We start from the raw sequence: 14,290 nt of genomic DNA, 5'->3' as shown, positions 1-14,290 counted from the left end.
TCTCAAAAGCAGACGATCCAATTACTTTTCCATGAGAACAGGGACTACATAAAATAGTATTCGGAGACCTTTGGCCAGAAGAGGGAAAAAATGGAGATGAATGATTATTACCGGTACCTGGCCTCCTTTACATTGCCGAGCCCGGCCGTGACGGACGCCCTAGGCCTCACCCCACACCTGCGTCATGAGTTATTGCATCAGTCCTTACAAATCCGAACGAAGAAATACCCCCAATAGTCTGCCATGACTGCTCCAACGGTACTTCCAAGAACCAGTCGAAACCTCTACAATCGAGCAGTAAAAATTTACTCTTGGAGATCCCGACCTGCCTCCATCAATTGCTGCCACCTATACATTCGTCCGAGAACCCAGAGAAAGTTCACCACGTCAACACGATTCAATATGAAGGAAGCAATTGTTGCTAAGGGCCCAAAGGTCACAATTCACGATGTTCCAATCCCCAAGCCAGGAACCAGCCAAGTTCTCATTAAAGTCGTATACTCTGGTTCCAATCCCAAAGATTGGAAGAGACCTCAAATCGGAGATCCTCACAACTCTGGCGATGACATTGCTGGAATCGTCGAGGCTGTTGGCAATGGGGTTCTTGAATTCAAGAAAGGGGATCGGGTTGCTGCGTTTCACGAGATGATGGCTCCACATGGATCTTTTGCGGAGTATGCTATTGCTTGGGATTACACCACATTCCACCTACCAGAGAAAACTTCCTTTGAAGAGGTAATCCTTGAATCGAAATAAATAACAAGCTCTGGGTTGAGCTAACGCCCCTCTCAGGGTGCTTCAATCCCTCTTGCTGCAATGACAGCAGCAGTTGGCCTCTACATGCGCATGGGACTTCCAGAACCGTGGAATGCTACAACTACTCCGACCCCTCTTATTGTTTATGGTGCTTCTGGTGCAGTGGTAAGAATTCTCGCCAACTATTTATCGTCCTGACCCTGACAACGTTGCAGGGAGCGTACGCAATAAAGCTCGCCAAGTTGTCCAACATCCACCCAATCATTGCCGTTGCCGGACGAGGTGCAGCATTTGTGGAAAGTCTTATCGACAGAAAGAAAGGCGACACCATTGTCGATTACCGGAACGGAGATTCAGCAGTTGTTACAGGCATCCAAGAGGCATTGAAGAAGGCCGGGACAAAAGAAGTCAAATATGCCTTCGACGCCGTTAGCGAGCACAACAGCTTCCAAAACATCAGCCAGGTTCTCTCTAAACACGGCAGCAAGATCACCTTAGTTCTTCCCGGAAAGGATTTTAGCGCAATTCCAAATCACATCGAAAAATCTACCACCATGGTTGGCTCTGTTCACATGGATCCATCAGAAGGCAAAGCCGAGGCGGGAATCATCACAGGTGGCAAGGAATTCGGCTATGTGTTCTTCAGAATGTTTTCTCGAGGCCTCCAACAAGGATGGTTCTCAGGCCATCCTCATGAAGTCGTTCCTGGTGGACTTAATGGCGTTGAGAAGGGACTTTCGAACCTGAAGGAAGGCGTAAACTCGGCCACCAAATATGTGTTCAAGATTGAGGACACAAAGTGAACGGTAGCATTAGATAAATGAATAGTCTTCCGAAAGATATTAGTAAAACTTGACTGCCTCTCCATCTTCACAGTTGCTACTCTTCGCAATTGTGAGGCTCCTTTGTAACTCCACATGAGCATGCCCTGCACCCCACCTTTCATAAGATTGGCCCCCAAGCCGCTTCTGGATCCGCGAAGCGAAAGCTCGAAAATAGTCGCGGTTGCTCAACCGCGTTGCTTCGAGTTGACAGCAAACCACCTAGCCATGCGAATCTACCTCCACCGCTTCCCTGTTTACAGCTATGAGATTCATCAAGCCCGACTTCCTTAAGCATAGTGGTATGTCTGCCAACATTCCCTCGACACCGATCCTCTGGCGGCAGTTGGAAGCTTTGAAACCAGATTGGGCTAATTTTTGCGCTTCCTTGCGCCTCGACGTTTAGGAGAGCAGAAAGACTTCGAGGTCTACAGCTGTCATGTATCGCCGGATGGGAGCAGGCTAGCTACAGCTGCCGGAGGTAAGGATGTCGGGAGGCGATGCAATAATGGAGTTGTGCTGAGATGGGCGATTTAGATGGCCATGTTCGGATCTGGTCAATCGACGCCATCCTCCAGGCAGGAGACGAGAATTACTCGAAGCCCAAGCAGCTGTGTCATATGAGCTACCACTCTGGCACGATACATACGGTCAGGTTCGCGCCGAATGGACGATGGCTGGCTTCCGGGGCCGATGACAAGATTATCTGCATTTACCACCTCGACACAAATCCCCCATCACATTCGGCCTCATTTGGTACGCGCGACTTTCCGCGGGAATAACATATTTTATGTAACCATGCTGATATAAATTCTAGGAACAAATGAACCACCTCCGGCAGAGAATTGGAAAATCTTGAGGCGTTTGATCGGACACGAAAATGATGTACAGGATCTGGGCTGGTCTTACGATTCTTCGATAATGGTATCTGTGGGCTTGGACTCGAAAATTGTTGTTTGGTCAGGGCATACTTTCGAAAAACTGAAGACACTCTCGGTGCATCAGAGTCATGTTAAGGGAATCGCTTTCGACCCTGCGAACAAGTACTTTGCTACCGCGAGCGACGACCGAACCATCAAACTTTTTCGATTTACCTCTCCCGCTCCCAATGCCACTGCCTACGACTCGATAAACAACTTCGTTCTGGAACATACCATTGTCGCTCCATTTACTTCATCGCCCCTCACTACCTACTTCCGAAGATGTTCTTGGTCTCCTGATGGAAATCACATAGCCGCAGCGAACGCTGTGAATGGCCCTGTGAGCTCAGTTGCTATTATAAATCGAGGAGGGTGGGATAGTGATATCAACCTGATAGGACACGAAGGACCAACGGAAGTGTGCACATTCAACCCCAGATTGTTCAGCAAGTTTGAAATAAGCGCAGAGACCACGGATAACAGCGGCTACAGCACACAAGCGCTGGTAACAGTCATTGCATGTGCAGGTCAGGATAAAACTTTGAGTATTTGGAATACAAGTTCTTCGCGGCCCTTGATCGTATGCCAAGATCTAGCTGGAAAGTCGATTTCAGATCTTGCCTGGACCCCGGATGGCCTGACTATCTTCTCAACGAGTTTAGATGGAAGTATTATTGCAATAGAATTCGAGAGGGGCGAGCTCGGGTTCATTGCCCCGTGGTCAGAGAACGACAAGGCCTTACAGAAGTTTGGCGTTGGTCGCAGAGGTGTTGGCGTTGTTGAGGACGTCGCGGGCCTTCGACTCGAGGAAAAGAGCAAGGCTGGGGAATTGCGAGGAGCGGAAGGAAGAATGGGCGCTCTCATGGGTGACGCTGGTCCGAATCCACCTCCAGTTCTCAACGGGAATGGAACATCAACTCCGATGGCTGGCGTGACGTCCACAGGCCCAGCAGCACCCGCAACAAACGGAACGGCAACGAGTTCACCTACACCAGCGGTTGATCCTAATGCTGCAAAGTTGGAAGCAATGAAGCAACGAGTAACGATCACAAAGGAAGGAAAGAAGCGAGTTGCTCCTCTGCTTGTTTCATCCTCTGGAACTGGTCTTTCATCATTGCCTCAATCTCAGTTGGTGGCTGCTAGTTCTAGCAATGTCCAAAACGACGCTCCACAATCGATTCTAGATCTTTCGAAACCTTATGACGGCCTTCCAAGAGGTGGTCTTGCTGCAATGCTGCTTGGCAGTAAAAGAAAGGCAATAGCCCTCGACGAAGACGAGGAAGAGCAGCATCTTCCAAAACGACCACAAATGTCATCTGGACCGGTTCAAATTATGGTGAATGGCGTCAACGGTGTGGAGCCTGCGATACCCGTTCCAGCAGCTACTGGTGTAGTACCGACTCCAGACTTCATCCGGCCAGCTGTCGTCAATCCGGTGATGTCTATCAGCCAGGTTCGATTAGCAGTGCCAAAGATCAGAACCCACATCCTCAGATCTTTGGATCGTGGAACCTTACCGCCTTCGAATTCGACTACAAATGGTACAAACGGGATCGAAGAGTCTGCCAAAGCTGCTGAGGACGTTATTTTCGAAGCACAAAACCCTGCAACGATACCGAGCCAGGTCAGAGATCCATCTCGAATTAGTGCTACGAAAAGAGGTGTCACTCTTTGGCAAGATTACCTTCCTCGCGCAGTCATTCTCGTGACTGGGAACAAGAACTTCTGGTCAGCTGCCTGTGAGGATGGGAGTATCTATACTTGGACTCCGGCTGGAAGGAGGATACTCAACGCTCTTGTTCTAGAATCTCAGCCGGTCATCATCGAGTGCAGAGAATGGTGGCTGCTTTGTATCACCGCAGCGGGGATGTGCTACGTCTGGAACCTCAAGACTCTCCACTCACCCCACCCACCAGTCTCTCTTGCTCCGGTTCTCGAGATTGCCATGCACTCTCTTGGAACCCATACTACGAGTGCCCCTGGTGTCACCTCAGCACATCTCAATTCAACTGGCCACATCATTGTGACTTTAAGCAATGGTGACGGTTATCTGTATTCGCCAAACATGTTTGTCTGGCAACGCCTCTCAGAAGCTTGGTGGGCAGTTGGCAGTCAGTACTGGAACTCGAACGACTCTTCCATTAGCAGTCTTCAGTCGACTGGTGTTGGGCCAGACTCGCGGAGAAACGGCCAGGTCAGTGCTTCCAATGTTTCCGCTGGTATTATCCCCCACTTGGAACGACATACCACAAACGAGGTCCTTCTCAAAGGAAGAGCATATACACTGCAACGTCTTGTCAAGACCTTGCTATCGAAAGAAGGATTCGAGAGCTTCGAGTCAGGAGTCAGCATTGCTCATCTCGAGAATCGTGTTGCTGCAGCTTTGCAACTTGGCGCCAAGGAAGAGTTCAGGATTTATCTGTTTATGTATGCCAAACGTCTCGGTGCCGAAGGGCTGAAGAATAAGGTTGAAGAGCTATTGAGGACTATTCTTGGAGGCATTCTGCAAGAAAAGAACGAGGGAGCTGTCACCGAGAAGGGCGAGGGCTGGATGAGTGAGGATGAACAGATATGCGGCTGGGACAGAAAAGAACTCCTTAAGGAGGTTGTATTAATACTGGGTAAGTTCACATCGATACCTGGTGCAGACGTTACTAATCATTGCCAGGAAAATTCCGAGATCTGCAAAGGTTAACTGTTCAGTACGCAAGGGTTTTGGGAATGGATGATGAGGAAAATGGGGCCTGAACTATTTGCACTTGATCATTTGCGATGGCGTTCAGGTAGCATTTGCGGAGTTTCAATGTTCGGGATGGAGGGCGTCCGCAGACATTTGTGTAGGTATATGTGGTCTCGGTAATAACGATCCAGGTTGCTCCAAAAGAATGGAATTATTACCCACAGCAAGTGCGACTGCACTTGAAGTGATGGCTTGCTTCTAGTTTAGCATCCTCCCGCCTCGTTCCTTCCTTGTGACCCAAAATGAGATATAATGTCCAAAATCGGACTGCGGAACCTCAATCATGGACGATCCAACAATGCCTGACCGCAACTTTCGCTCGTTCAACAATCGCGCACTTCCATACACTCCTATTCGTTCTGTGACTACTGTCTCATCATTGAACAGTAACTGGTCTTTCAGGTCTGTTTCCTCGGCTTCCAGCACTGACTCCTCAACATTCTGGAAGACTCCTCCGAAGAAATGGAGACCGTCAGCATGCGGATTTAGGCGTGTATCAATCCCTGGTTTGACTATTTTGCAGCATCAGTACGATAACCCACTCCATCGCTCTTGCCATACTGACCTTGATAGCATCTCTTCCCGTCGCCTAATTCTGTTGACCATCCTCTTGGCGTTGGTATTGATGCGATTGATCCTGCTTCCTACATATCACGACTCGATGCCCTCGACCGTTCACGACCTGTCAGCGTTTCAACCTGTACGAGCTACACTTCCTTCTACAGACAAGAAGAAACCAGATCCGATACGATGGCTGAAAGAGAACTCGAATAATAGATATGCGGTGTCGAGAAGGAGTCCGCCAAACTTTTCACTTCTCCATAGCAGCAAACCTCGAGCAGCATTGATCAGCCTTGTCAGGAACTCAGAGCTAGAGGGCATGATGCAGAGCATGAGACAGCTCGAGTCCAGATGGAATAGGAAATACCAGGTAGCTCCCTTCTTCTGAAGGCATGCTCTGAATTGATAGTGGAATGCAGTACCCTTGGATATTTTTCAATGACGAACCTTTCACCGAAGAATTCAAAGCAGCTACGCGCAATTTGACATCTGCGAAATGCTACTATGAGGTAGTTCCCAGAGAACATTGGTCACTTCCGGAATGGATCGATGAAGGGCGGTTCATGAATAGTCTTGAATATCTTGGAACGATTGGGGTTGGGAAAGGATGGATGGTCAGCTATCACCATATGTGCCGCTGGAACAGCGGATTCTTCTACAAGCATCCTTTTCTCAAGAACTATGATTGGTATTGGAGAGTCGAACCCGATGTAAGCACTCCATTCTTGCTCTCAGACTCGAACTGAGAACCATCAGGTTCATTATTTCTGCGACATTGATTACGATGTTTTCCGATTCATGCGTGATAACAATATGAAGTATGGCTTCAACATGAACATCCTCGACGATGCACGCTCCTTCCCCTCCCTCTGGACACGAACAAGAGCTTTTGCCACAGCTCATCCACATCTCATCCACCCGGAAGCAGATCTCGGGTGGCTCCTCGATTCCACGAATGGCAATGAATACAACAACTGCCAATTCTTTTCCAACTTCGAAATTGGTTCCCTCAACTTCTGGCGTGGCGAACCAAACGAAGAATATTTCAACTGGCTTGACGAGGCTGGCGGATTTTACTATGAACGCTTTGGCGATGCTCCAGTCCATACTTTGAGCGTGGCGATGTTCGCACCGAAGAGCGAGGTGTGGTTTTTCAGAGACATTGGGTATCAGCATGATATCAACCACCATTGCCCACCTCATAGAGAGGGGAAATGTAGCTGTCAACCGACGAGAATGGATGAGAATTTCTACAAATTGGTTCCGCTTGAGAGTCCACAGAGGAAGCCAGCCGATACTTGTATTCGACAATTTCTAGGAGGCGAGTGGTTGAAGAAGAAGAAGGGGTGGACAATGGAAGGGGAGAAAGAATTTGGTGGGGATGGATATCATGGGTATGAAATGCTTGGGGATGAGTTGTGAAGGGTAGGATGTGTATTCAGAATCTCTGTTCTCGTCGTGTTTGAGATTCATCGAAACCATTCGATAGAGGAGTTCCCGGGGAGGTGAAGCAAGGCCTCCTATAGGTATAAGGAGTTGTTGCTTTTAATGTCCTCCCGGGTCTCATTTCCTGCTCCCCCACTTCTCTCGGATTCACTTTTCCTTTGCTTCAAACATAGTTGTTGGAATGAGAGCCCGGCGGTCCTAACTTTGAGTCAGAACCTTCATTTCATCTCTTCTCACGAACTATGAAGGCAAAGGAGCCATCTTGATACCCCATTAACCTGGACCGTTGCATATCATAAGATATTGATCGGTGTTCTTCTCTTTGTTTGTTTTGTCTGCTTGTAGTGTGCTGCATGATTCTCAAAATGAGAATAAACTAAGGTTGTCTTTAGTACGCGTCATCTCTGTGAGTGCCGCCTGCTAGCTACTATTTATGCTTGTCTTACTCTCCACAATCTGCTTCCTCACTTTGAATCCAAACAGTAATAGCATCGTTAAATTTCGAGATGGCTAGTATTTCAGGCCCCGTTTTGGTGTTGCTACTGAGGCCCACAGCTAGCTAGCGGACAAATCCGAGAAGCGAAAAGTGATTTTCTGATTTTCTGATTTTCGCACTGGCGCCCCGCACACCCCCCCCCCTCCCCAAGGCAGAATTCCTAATTAGGGGTATAGCACCCACACGTGACTTTCGGCTTGGATAACGCAATAATAGTAAGGCTGCTTGCTTGTCTAATTAACGAAGTGAGAGCCCATACTACCGCGTAAAATCGTACCAAAATTGGGCCGGATAGTATAATGTAAAATTGAGTATTTATTGCAAATTACTGTGGTCAGGTGACTATAGGCTATAAGCCCTTCTAGGATAACGCTATTAATAGGGTCTAATAACTTCCTTAATATTCCCGAGATTAGAAATAAGAAAATTAAACTATTAAAATAACTAAGAAGCCGGCTAATTACTTTTTTTTAGTAATTAATTAATAAAATCATATAAGAGTAATATTACTTGAGTTTTTTAGTACTTATATTACTAGAAAGTATATTATAATAGTAAAGTATACTCTGAACTTAATCTTTATTAAAATAACTTAATAGATTTTATTAAAATAATACTATAACTTTTAATAAATCTATTACTATATTATAAAGCTATTACTAAATAAGCTTATATAAATATTAATTAAAAAGAAATTATAAATAGATTAAAAGATTTATATAGAATCTTAGTTAATCCGTATATAGTCTAATAGTAACTATAAGAATAGAATATCCAAATATATACTCAAATAGTAGATATATCTTTCCTTTATATATAGATTATAATCCTATATTATCTGGAAGATATAGATAAGGAAATACTTAAGGATCTTAAGAATTATAGTTATATAGCTTTAATTACTAGAGTTATCTATATATATAAGAAGCTTAATCTTATTTACTATATAACTATAATAGATAAGCAAGCAGTAGACAAGTAACTATTTATAATACTATAGAATAAGCTAAATAATAGGCGGGTTATAGGTTATAAATAGCAGTATTTATATATATACTTCTATTAATAAGGTTTATTAGTAATCCGGTTAGTCTTTCTATACTTTACTATTTTACCCTAGCTTAGAAAATTAGGGCCTTATTTACTAATATATTTTATTATTTATAGGGAGAACTTATATATAATATTATAACTCCTGGATTCCGAGGTAATTATATTATAAATATAATAGATATAGTCTAAAAAAAGAAAATATATTATACCTGGGCCGGACTAGATTTAGTTAATTAATAGATATAATAAGCTATTACTATTTAGAATCGAGATATATACTTATATTAATACTTATTTATATAATATTATCTAGATATATATTAGAATCTCTAATTAGATTACTTATTTAGTTATATAGTAGTATCTTCAGATTTATACTTAAATAGGCTATTACTCTTACTTTTTTAGGGCTAATTAAGGCTCTAAACTCTCTCTTATTACCGAAGTATACTTTATATTCTTATAGATAACTAATTTATTAGTTATATATATAGAGAACTACTTTATTTCTGGGAAAAGCACCGAGAATTAGCAAGTTAAATCCTAATAATAGGAGCTTTAGAAGAGCTAGCTATACCGGTAATATATAAGTAATTCCGTTTCTTTATATTTACTTCTTATTCTTTCTATTATTAGGAGAAAGTATTAGGTACTAATAATTATACTACTTTTTATTAAGGCTATTAGGTCTAGTATTATAATCCCGAATTATATAACTAATTCCGATTAGTATATATAGAACTACTTTTAGGAACTGGCCTATACCGGGAATTATAATTACTAATACCTATAGGACCGAATTACTTTATTAGTACTTTATATATAATAGATCCAAAACGAGATATATAGGTTTACGGACTTATAGAATATCTATAGGATTAGAAAAAACAGATCTAGGTCTAATATAGTAGCCGGCAAGCCATTTAGACTATATATAAAGCCCCTAGGCAAGATATAGTACTAGGGTTACCCTATAAATATAGAGCTTTATAATATAATCCTTAATAATTATTTAGTTTAGGGTAAGTAATATAACCTTATATAGCTCTATATAAATAGTTTACTTATATACTAATATAGATATTAATAAGTTTCTATTAAGAGAAATACTAAAATAATACTATTAGAAGCTTATATCTTATAGTATAAATATAGCTAATATTCGTATAAGAGATACTAATAGAAACGGTAACTAACTATATATTTAAGCTTACTATTAGCTCTAATATATAGTCCGGATATATATAGCCTTAGGGCAGCTACTAATATTAGGAGAGTTCGAGAAGCTAACTAGTAAATATAATACTACTATTATACGGAATAAAATTCTTAAGTAAGTTATCCTAATAAATATAGAGTATATAAATAATATATAGGCCAGAAGAATACCCGTATAGTTCCTAATAATCTAGAACTTTACTTAGGAATAGCCCTTTATTAGTAATACTCCTAATAATATAGGATAATTAAATGAGCTAATTACGAAATAACTAAATATATTAAGATAAGTATTATTTATTATTAAATATATTATTTTCGAAATTCCCTTCTCACTTTTAAGAATAATACTAATAGAATTATTAAGTTTATTTACTATATAAATATTCTATATCTTTAAATTCTTATCTCTTAAAATAGTACTATTATTTCTCAAAACCTATCCTAATACTATATGTCCTATAGCCAAATACTAGTATAATAATATCTAATATTACGAGTTCTATTAATCTACTAATAATAAATATAATATAAAGGCCACTGCTTTACTTGCCTAAAGTAATAATACTAGTAAACTTAAATCTTATAGTTCTGGAATTCTATCTATATTTACTTCTCTTTTTATACCTGAAATACTTTAGATTCCTAACTTTTCTTAATATTCTTATCCTATATCTTTTCTTCCAGAAATATCTACTATATCTATTTCTCTAATTACTATTATTATATAGCTACTAGGTACTAGTTCTACTCTACTTCAGGCTTCTCTTATTCTAATGGCCCTATAACTACTTTCTTTCGTATTTCCTTTTATTATAAGCTATATTACTTAACCTAACTACTTTTCTAATAATATTTATATTACTATATAAGCTTAATAGGCTATAAATATAAGAATTACTTAGGCCGCTACCCAGGCCATAGCTCCTTATACTAGTAATAAGCTACCTAAAGCCCTTTAAGGTCTTATAAATCAAAATGTGGCCGGATCTAGTCTTATAGAATTACAGACTATAGTTTTATAGCTAGTTCTCTATAAATAGGTATTTAATAATATAAAGAATTAGAAAGCTAAGCAAAGAACTATTTAACTTTCTAAAGAAGTTAGTAATAAGTTTTCTTCTATTTCTTTTATTAGATTCTCTATATGAATTCTAATAGATATTTTTTAATAAATAACTTTTAATTTAAAATAAATAATTAAGTCTTTTCTATTCTTTCTAATATAGTTTCTTAATAGCTACTTTCTTATTTCTCTTTCTATATTAGTAGACCTATTCGCTATTATTAATTTATTAATAATATAAATAAACTAGTATTCTATACTAGTTCTAATAGTAAAAGAGCCTAGGAACTTATAGTCTTACTAGGTTCTATTTAAACTATCTTTAACCTTTCCTGCTATAGTATATATCTGGGCCCTAAGGGTATCTAGATAATTTTCCTTATTTTATACTAGAATAAGACTTTATATAAAGATATCTATTTTAAAATTATTTATAAAAAGCTAGAAAATATTTAGAAAAAGACTTTATATAAAGATTTCTATTTTAAAATTACTTATAAAAAGCTAGAAAATACTTAGAAGGTATAGTAATTTAAGGAGATTAAATAATAGACTAAGAAGGCCTAGAAAGCCTAGAAAAGTATTACTTACTAGTATAGATATAAGACTTTAAGAGTAAGGAGAAATCTAATAAACTAGTAAGTAAATAAAGATATATATATAATTCTCTCTTTTAATTCTGGCTTCTATTCTTTATTCTTTTTATAGATCCTTTTTTATTTTTAGGTTTAATTAACTTATATATACCAGGATTCTTCTCTATTTACCGACTTTTAAAAGCTATAAAATAATACAGAAAGTACTACTAAAAGTACTATTAAAGCTAATCCTAATAGTAATAATAATAATAATAGTAATAGGCTATTAGATCCTCCTTTAATTTTATTATCCTCTCCTCTAGTAAAGAGAACTATAATTAATCTTATAGACTATATAAGTATTACTCTATAATAATAGGTATATTAGAGATATAAATATACTATCTCTTTTCCTTATTAGATATAGAGAATTAATAGATATAATATCTTTAGCTTTATAGGTAAAACCCAAAGTACCCGGGCTATTACTAGTACTTTGCCTATTACCCCAGACAAAAGTCTAACTATTATTATTAAACTTCCTAAGCTAATTAATCTTACTTCTCCTAAGTAAACCTATTATATAAGGTCTAATAAATTATATATAAATATCCGCTAAGGTTAAAATAATTAAGAAAAAATAGGCCTAATATCTAATATACTTTTTCCTATATTTTATAATTAGCTTAGTACTATTTTAGGTCTTATTTCCTTATAAATATATATATACTTGGAATTTATAATTAATACTTTAAAGTAATACTCTTTAATTAGTTCTTATATAATTTAAAAGTTAGGCTACTAAATTTAATACTTTTATAATACTTAAATTTATTTAAGTTTATAAAGTCTTATAATTATTAGAGCCTTTATAATTCTTTACCTTTTGAGTTTAATACCCAAATAGTATTATATACTTTATTTTTAGTATAAAGAAGGCTTCTAAAAGTCTAGGATTATAAAGGGATTTTTATATTAAGGATATATTAAGAATATATTATATTATAATAATAAAATTATAGGTATTTATATATAAATATATAATATATTAGACTAGTTATACTAAAAACCGTACTATATTTATATATAAAGTTACTAATTACTTTATATTAATACCGGACTCATATAATTATATAATTCTATATAATTAGCTAGTTATAGAAAAGCCCTAAAGCCCGAAACTTATAAAGAGTCTTAAGGGCTTTAGGACTTCTGAATTATTACTAGTACCTAGTACTTTTTAGAAAAAGAATATAATATATTCTATAATAAGTAACCTATTATAGATTACTTAACCTTTAAGTTAAGCAGGAAATCTAAAGGCCGGACTTGTAATTCAAGTCTTATTAAGGTTATTAAAGTCTTTACTAGCTAGTACTATAGATTTAATAAAAATATTACGGGAATTCTATAGGTTCTATCCTAATTTATTTAGAAAGCATATATAATATATCTTCTTATTTATTCTAATATTTATATATAATTCCTGAGAGCTAAACTATTATCCAAGAAGGAAATAAGAAGGCTAGACTAATATCTTTAAAAACTAAGGCCTTAATAAGTCTATCTAGAAAAGCTTACTAATTCTTCCAAAAATAACTCAAGAAAAGTTTGAATTTATTATATATTATAACTTATATAACTAGAGACAGGAACTATTCTAATAGGCCAGAAAGAGTTTCTTATATAGCTTATTTATATAACCAGGAATAGGGACTTGAGTTTATTATATAGAATTACTTATATATAGAAACTCCTATTATAAACTCCTCGTTTGGATTAATTAATTAAACCTATTTTTAATACTAAGTCTTTATTAAGGTAATTTCCCGCTCCTAGAGACTTTAAATAAAATAGCTAATAAGTTTCTTAGCTATTAGCTAAGACTTATTAGCTAGAAAATCTATAAGTAATAAATAAGATTATAAAGCAGAATTCCCCTAACTATAATACTAAGATATTTTACTATAGTATAAAGTAATTAGATATAAAAGTCCTATTAAATATAATATATCTCAAACTATAAGTTTATAAGATAAGTATAAAAAGTCTTAGTATTTAACTAGTACTATAATCTAGTCTAAAGGCACCTATTATTCTTTATACCTAATTTAATAGAAATAAAAAGTACTTATATTTTAACTCGAAAAATAATTAGGACTTTTATATAGACTTAAGGCAGTGGTTTATTCTATAAAGAGAAAATAGACTAGAAATACCTATACTATATTAATTTTTGGAGAAAGTTATAGTAAATACTATAATTCCTAGAATACTTTTAAGAAAGCTCTTCTAAACTAAAATAGGCTAGTTTATAATTCCGAAAGATTTATAGAAGTCTTATATATCCGAGAATATAAGTACTTAAGGTAAATACTATTTAAGTTCTAATTTATAATAAAAGAAAAGTAAAATATATAAAACAAAATATATAAAGCAAAAATAAAATAAAATATCCGGGTATTTAATAAATAGAAAGCCTAATTATAGGTTATAAGAACTAGTACTAACTAGGTATATATATAGTAATATTAAAGGAAAGATAAGGTAAGAGAAACTAAAAAATAAGTTAGTATATATTTTATAAAAGTAAATAGGGAAATATTTAAATAGCCCAAAGGCAAGGAATATATAT

The 14,290-nt window shown here is 37.3% G+C and overlaps 4 protein-coding genes across 4 annotated transcripts; all 4 read left to right on the top strand.

The window, feature by feature from the left end:
- Positions 1–121: 121 nt before the first annotated feature.
- Positions 122–824, top strand: K444DRAFT_304595 (GroES-like protein). Its single transcript, XM_024871752.1, has one exon. It carries the CDS (start codon positions 244–246, stop codon positions 754–756), a length of 513 nt encoding a protein of 170 aa, XP_024741273.1. The 5' UTR covers positions 122–243; the 3' UTR covers positions 757–824.
- On the top strand, positions 791–1,618 carry K444DRAFT_609075 (uncharacterized protein). Its single transcript, XM_024879508.1, has 2 exons — positions 791–921; positions 972–1,618. Exons 1-2 carry the CDS (start codon positions 817–819, stop codon positions 1,557–1,559), a joined length of 693 nt encoding a protein of 230 aa, XP_024741272.1. The 5' UTR covers positions 791–816; the 3' UTR covers positions 1,560–1,618.
- A 78-nt stretch (positions 1,619–1,696) lies between these two features.
- On the top strand, positions 1,697–5,241 carry K444DRAFT_660475 (Hira-domain-containing protein). The gene is made up of 4 exons (XM_024886466.1): positions 1,697–1,879; positions 1,984–2,058; positions 2,115–2,333; positions 2,395–5,241. The coding sequence occupies exons 1-4, from the start codon at positions 1,843–1,845 to the stop codon at positions 5,190–5,192; spliced, it is 3,129 nt and encodes a 1,042-aa protein (XP_024741271.1). The 5' UTR covers positions 1,697–1,842; the 3' UTR covers positions 5,193–5,241.
- Positions 5,047–7,440, top strand: K444DRAFT_555100 (glycosyltransferase family 15 protein). The gene is made up of 4 exons (XM_024876688.1): positions 5,047–5,765; positions 5,811–6,168; positions 6,218–6,508; positions 6,555–7,440. Exons 1-4 carry the CDS (start codon positions 5,521–5,523, stop codon positions 7,218–7,220), a joined length of 1,560 nt encoding a protein of 519 aa, XP_024741270.1. The 5' UTR covers positions 5,047–5,520; the 3' UTR covers positions 7,221–7,440.
- The last annotated feature ends 6,850 nt before the right edge of the window (positions 7,441–14,290 follow it).

Source organism: Hyaloscypha bicolor, assembly GCF_002865645.1.
Source record: "Hyaloscypha bicolor E unplaced genomic scaffold K444scaffold_35, whole genome shotgun sequence".
Taxonomy (NCBI): domain Eukaryota; kingdom Fungi; phylum Ascomycota; class Leotiomycetes; order Helotiales; family Hyaloscyphaceae; genus Hyaloscypha; species Hyaloscypha bicolor.
Note: the sequence above shows the minus strand (reverse complement) of the source record. Positions and strands in the feature narration are given on the sequence as shown.

Coding starts and splice junctions, on each gene's coding strand:
- K444DRAFT_304595 (XM_024871752.1), top strand. CDS start 244: ATGACTGCTCCAACGGTACTTCCAAGAACCAGTCGAAACCTCTACAAT.
- K444DRAFT_609075 (XM_024879508.1), top strand. CDS start 817: ATGACAGCAGCAGTTGGCCTCTACATGCGCATGGGACTTCCAGAACCG. Junction 922..971: donor ATGGTGCTTCTGGTGCAGTG/GTAAGAATTCTC, acceptor ACAACGTTGCAG/GGAGCGTACGCAATAAAGCT.
- K444DRAFT_660475 (XM_024886466.1), top strand. CDS start 1,843: ATGAGATTCATCAAGCCCGACTTCCTTAAGCATAGTG. Junction 2,059..2,114: donor GCTAGCTACAGCTGCCGGAG/GTAAGGATGTCG, acceptor TGGGCGATTTAG/ATGGCCATGTTCGGATCTGG. Junction 2,334..2,394: donor ATCACATTCGGCCTCATTTG/GTACGCGCGACT, acceptor TATAAATTCTAG/GAACAAATGAACCACCTCCG.
- K444DRAFT_555100 (XM_024876688.1), top strand. CDS start 5,521: ATGGACGATCCAACAATGCCTGACCGCAACTTTCGCTCGTTCAACAAT. Junction 6,169..6,217: donor GATGGAATAGGAAATACCAG/GTAGCTCCCTTC, acceptor AGTGGAATGCAG/TACCCTTGGATATTTTTCAA. Junction 6,509..6,554: donor ATTGGAGAGTCGAACCCGAT/GTAAGCACTCCA, acceptor GAGAACCATCAG/GTTCATTATTTCTGCGACAT.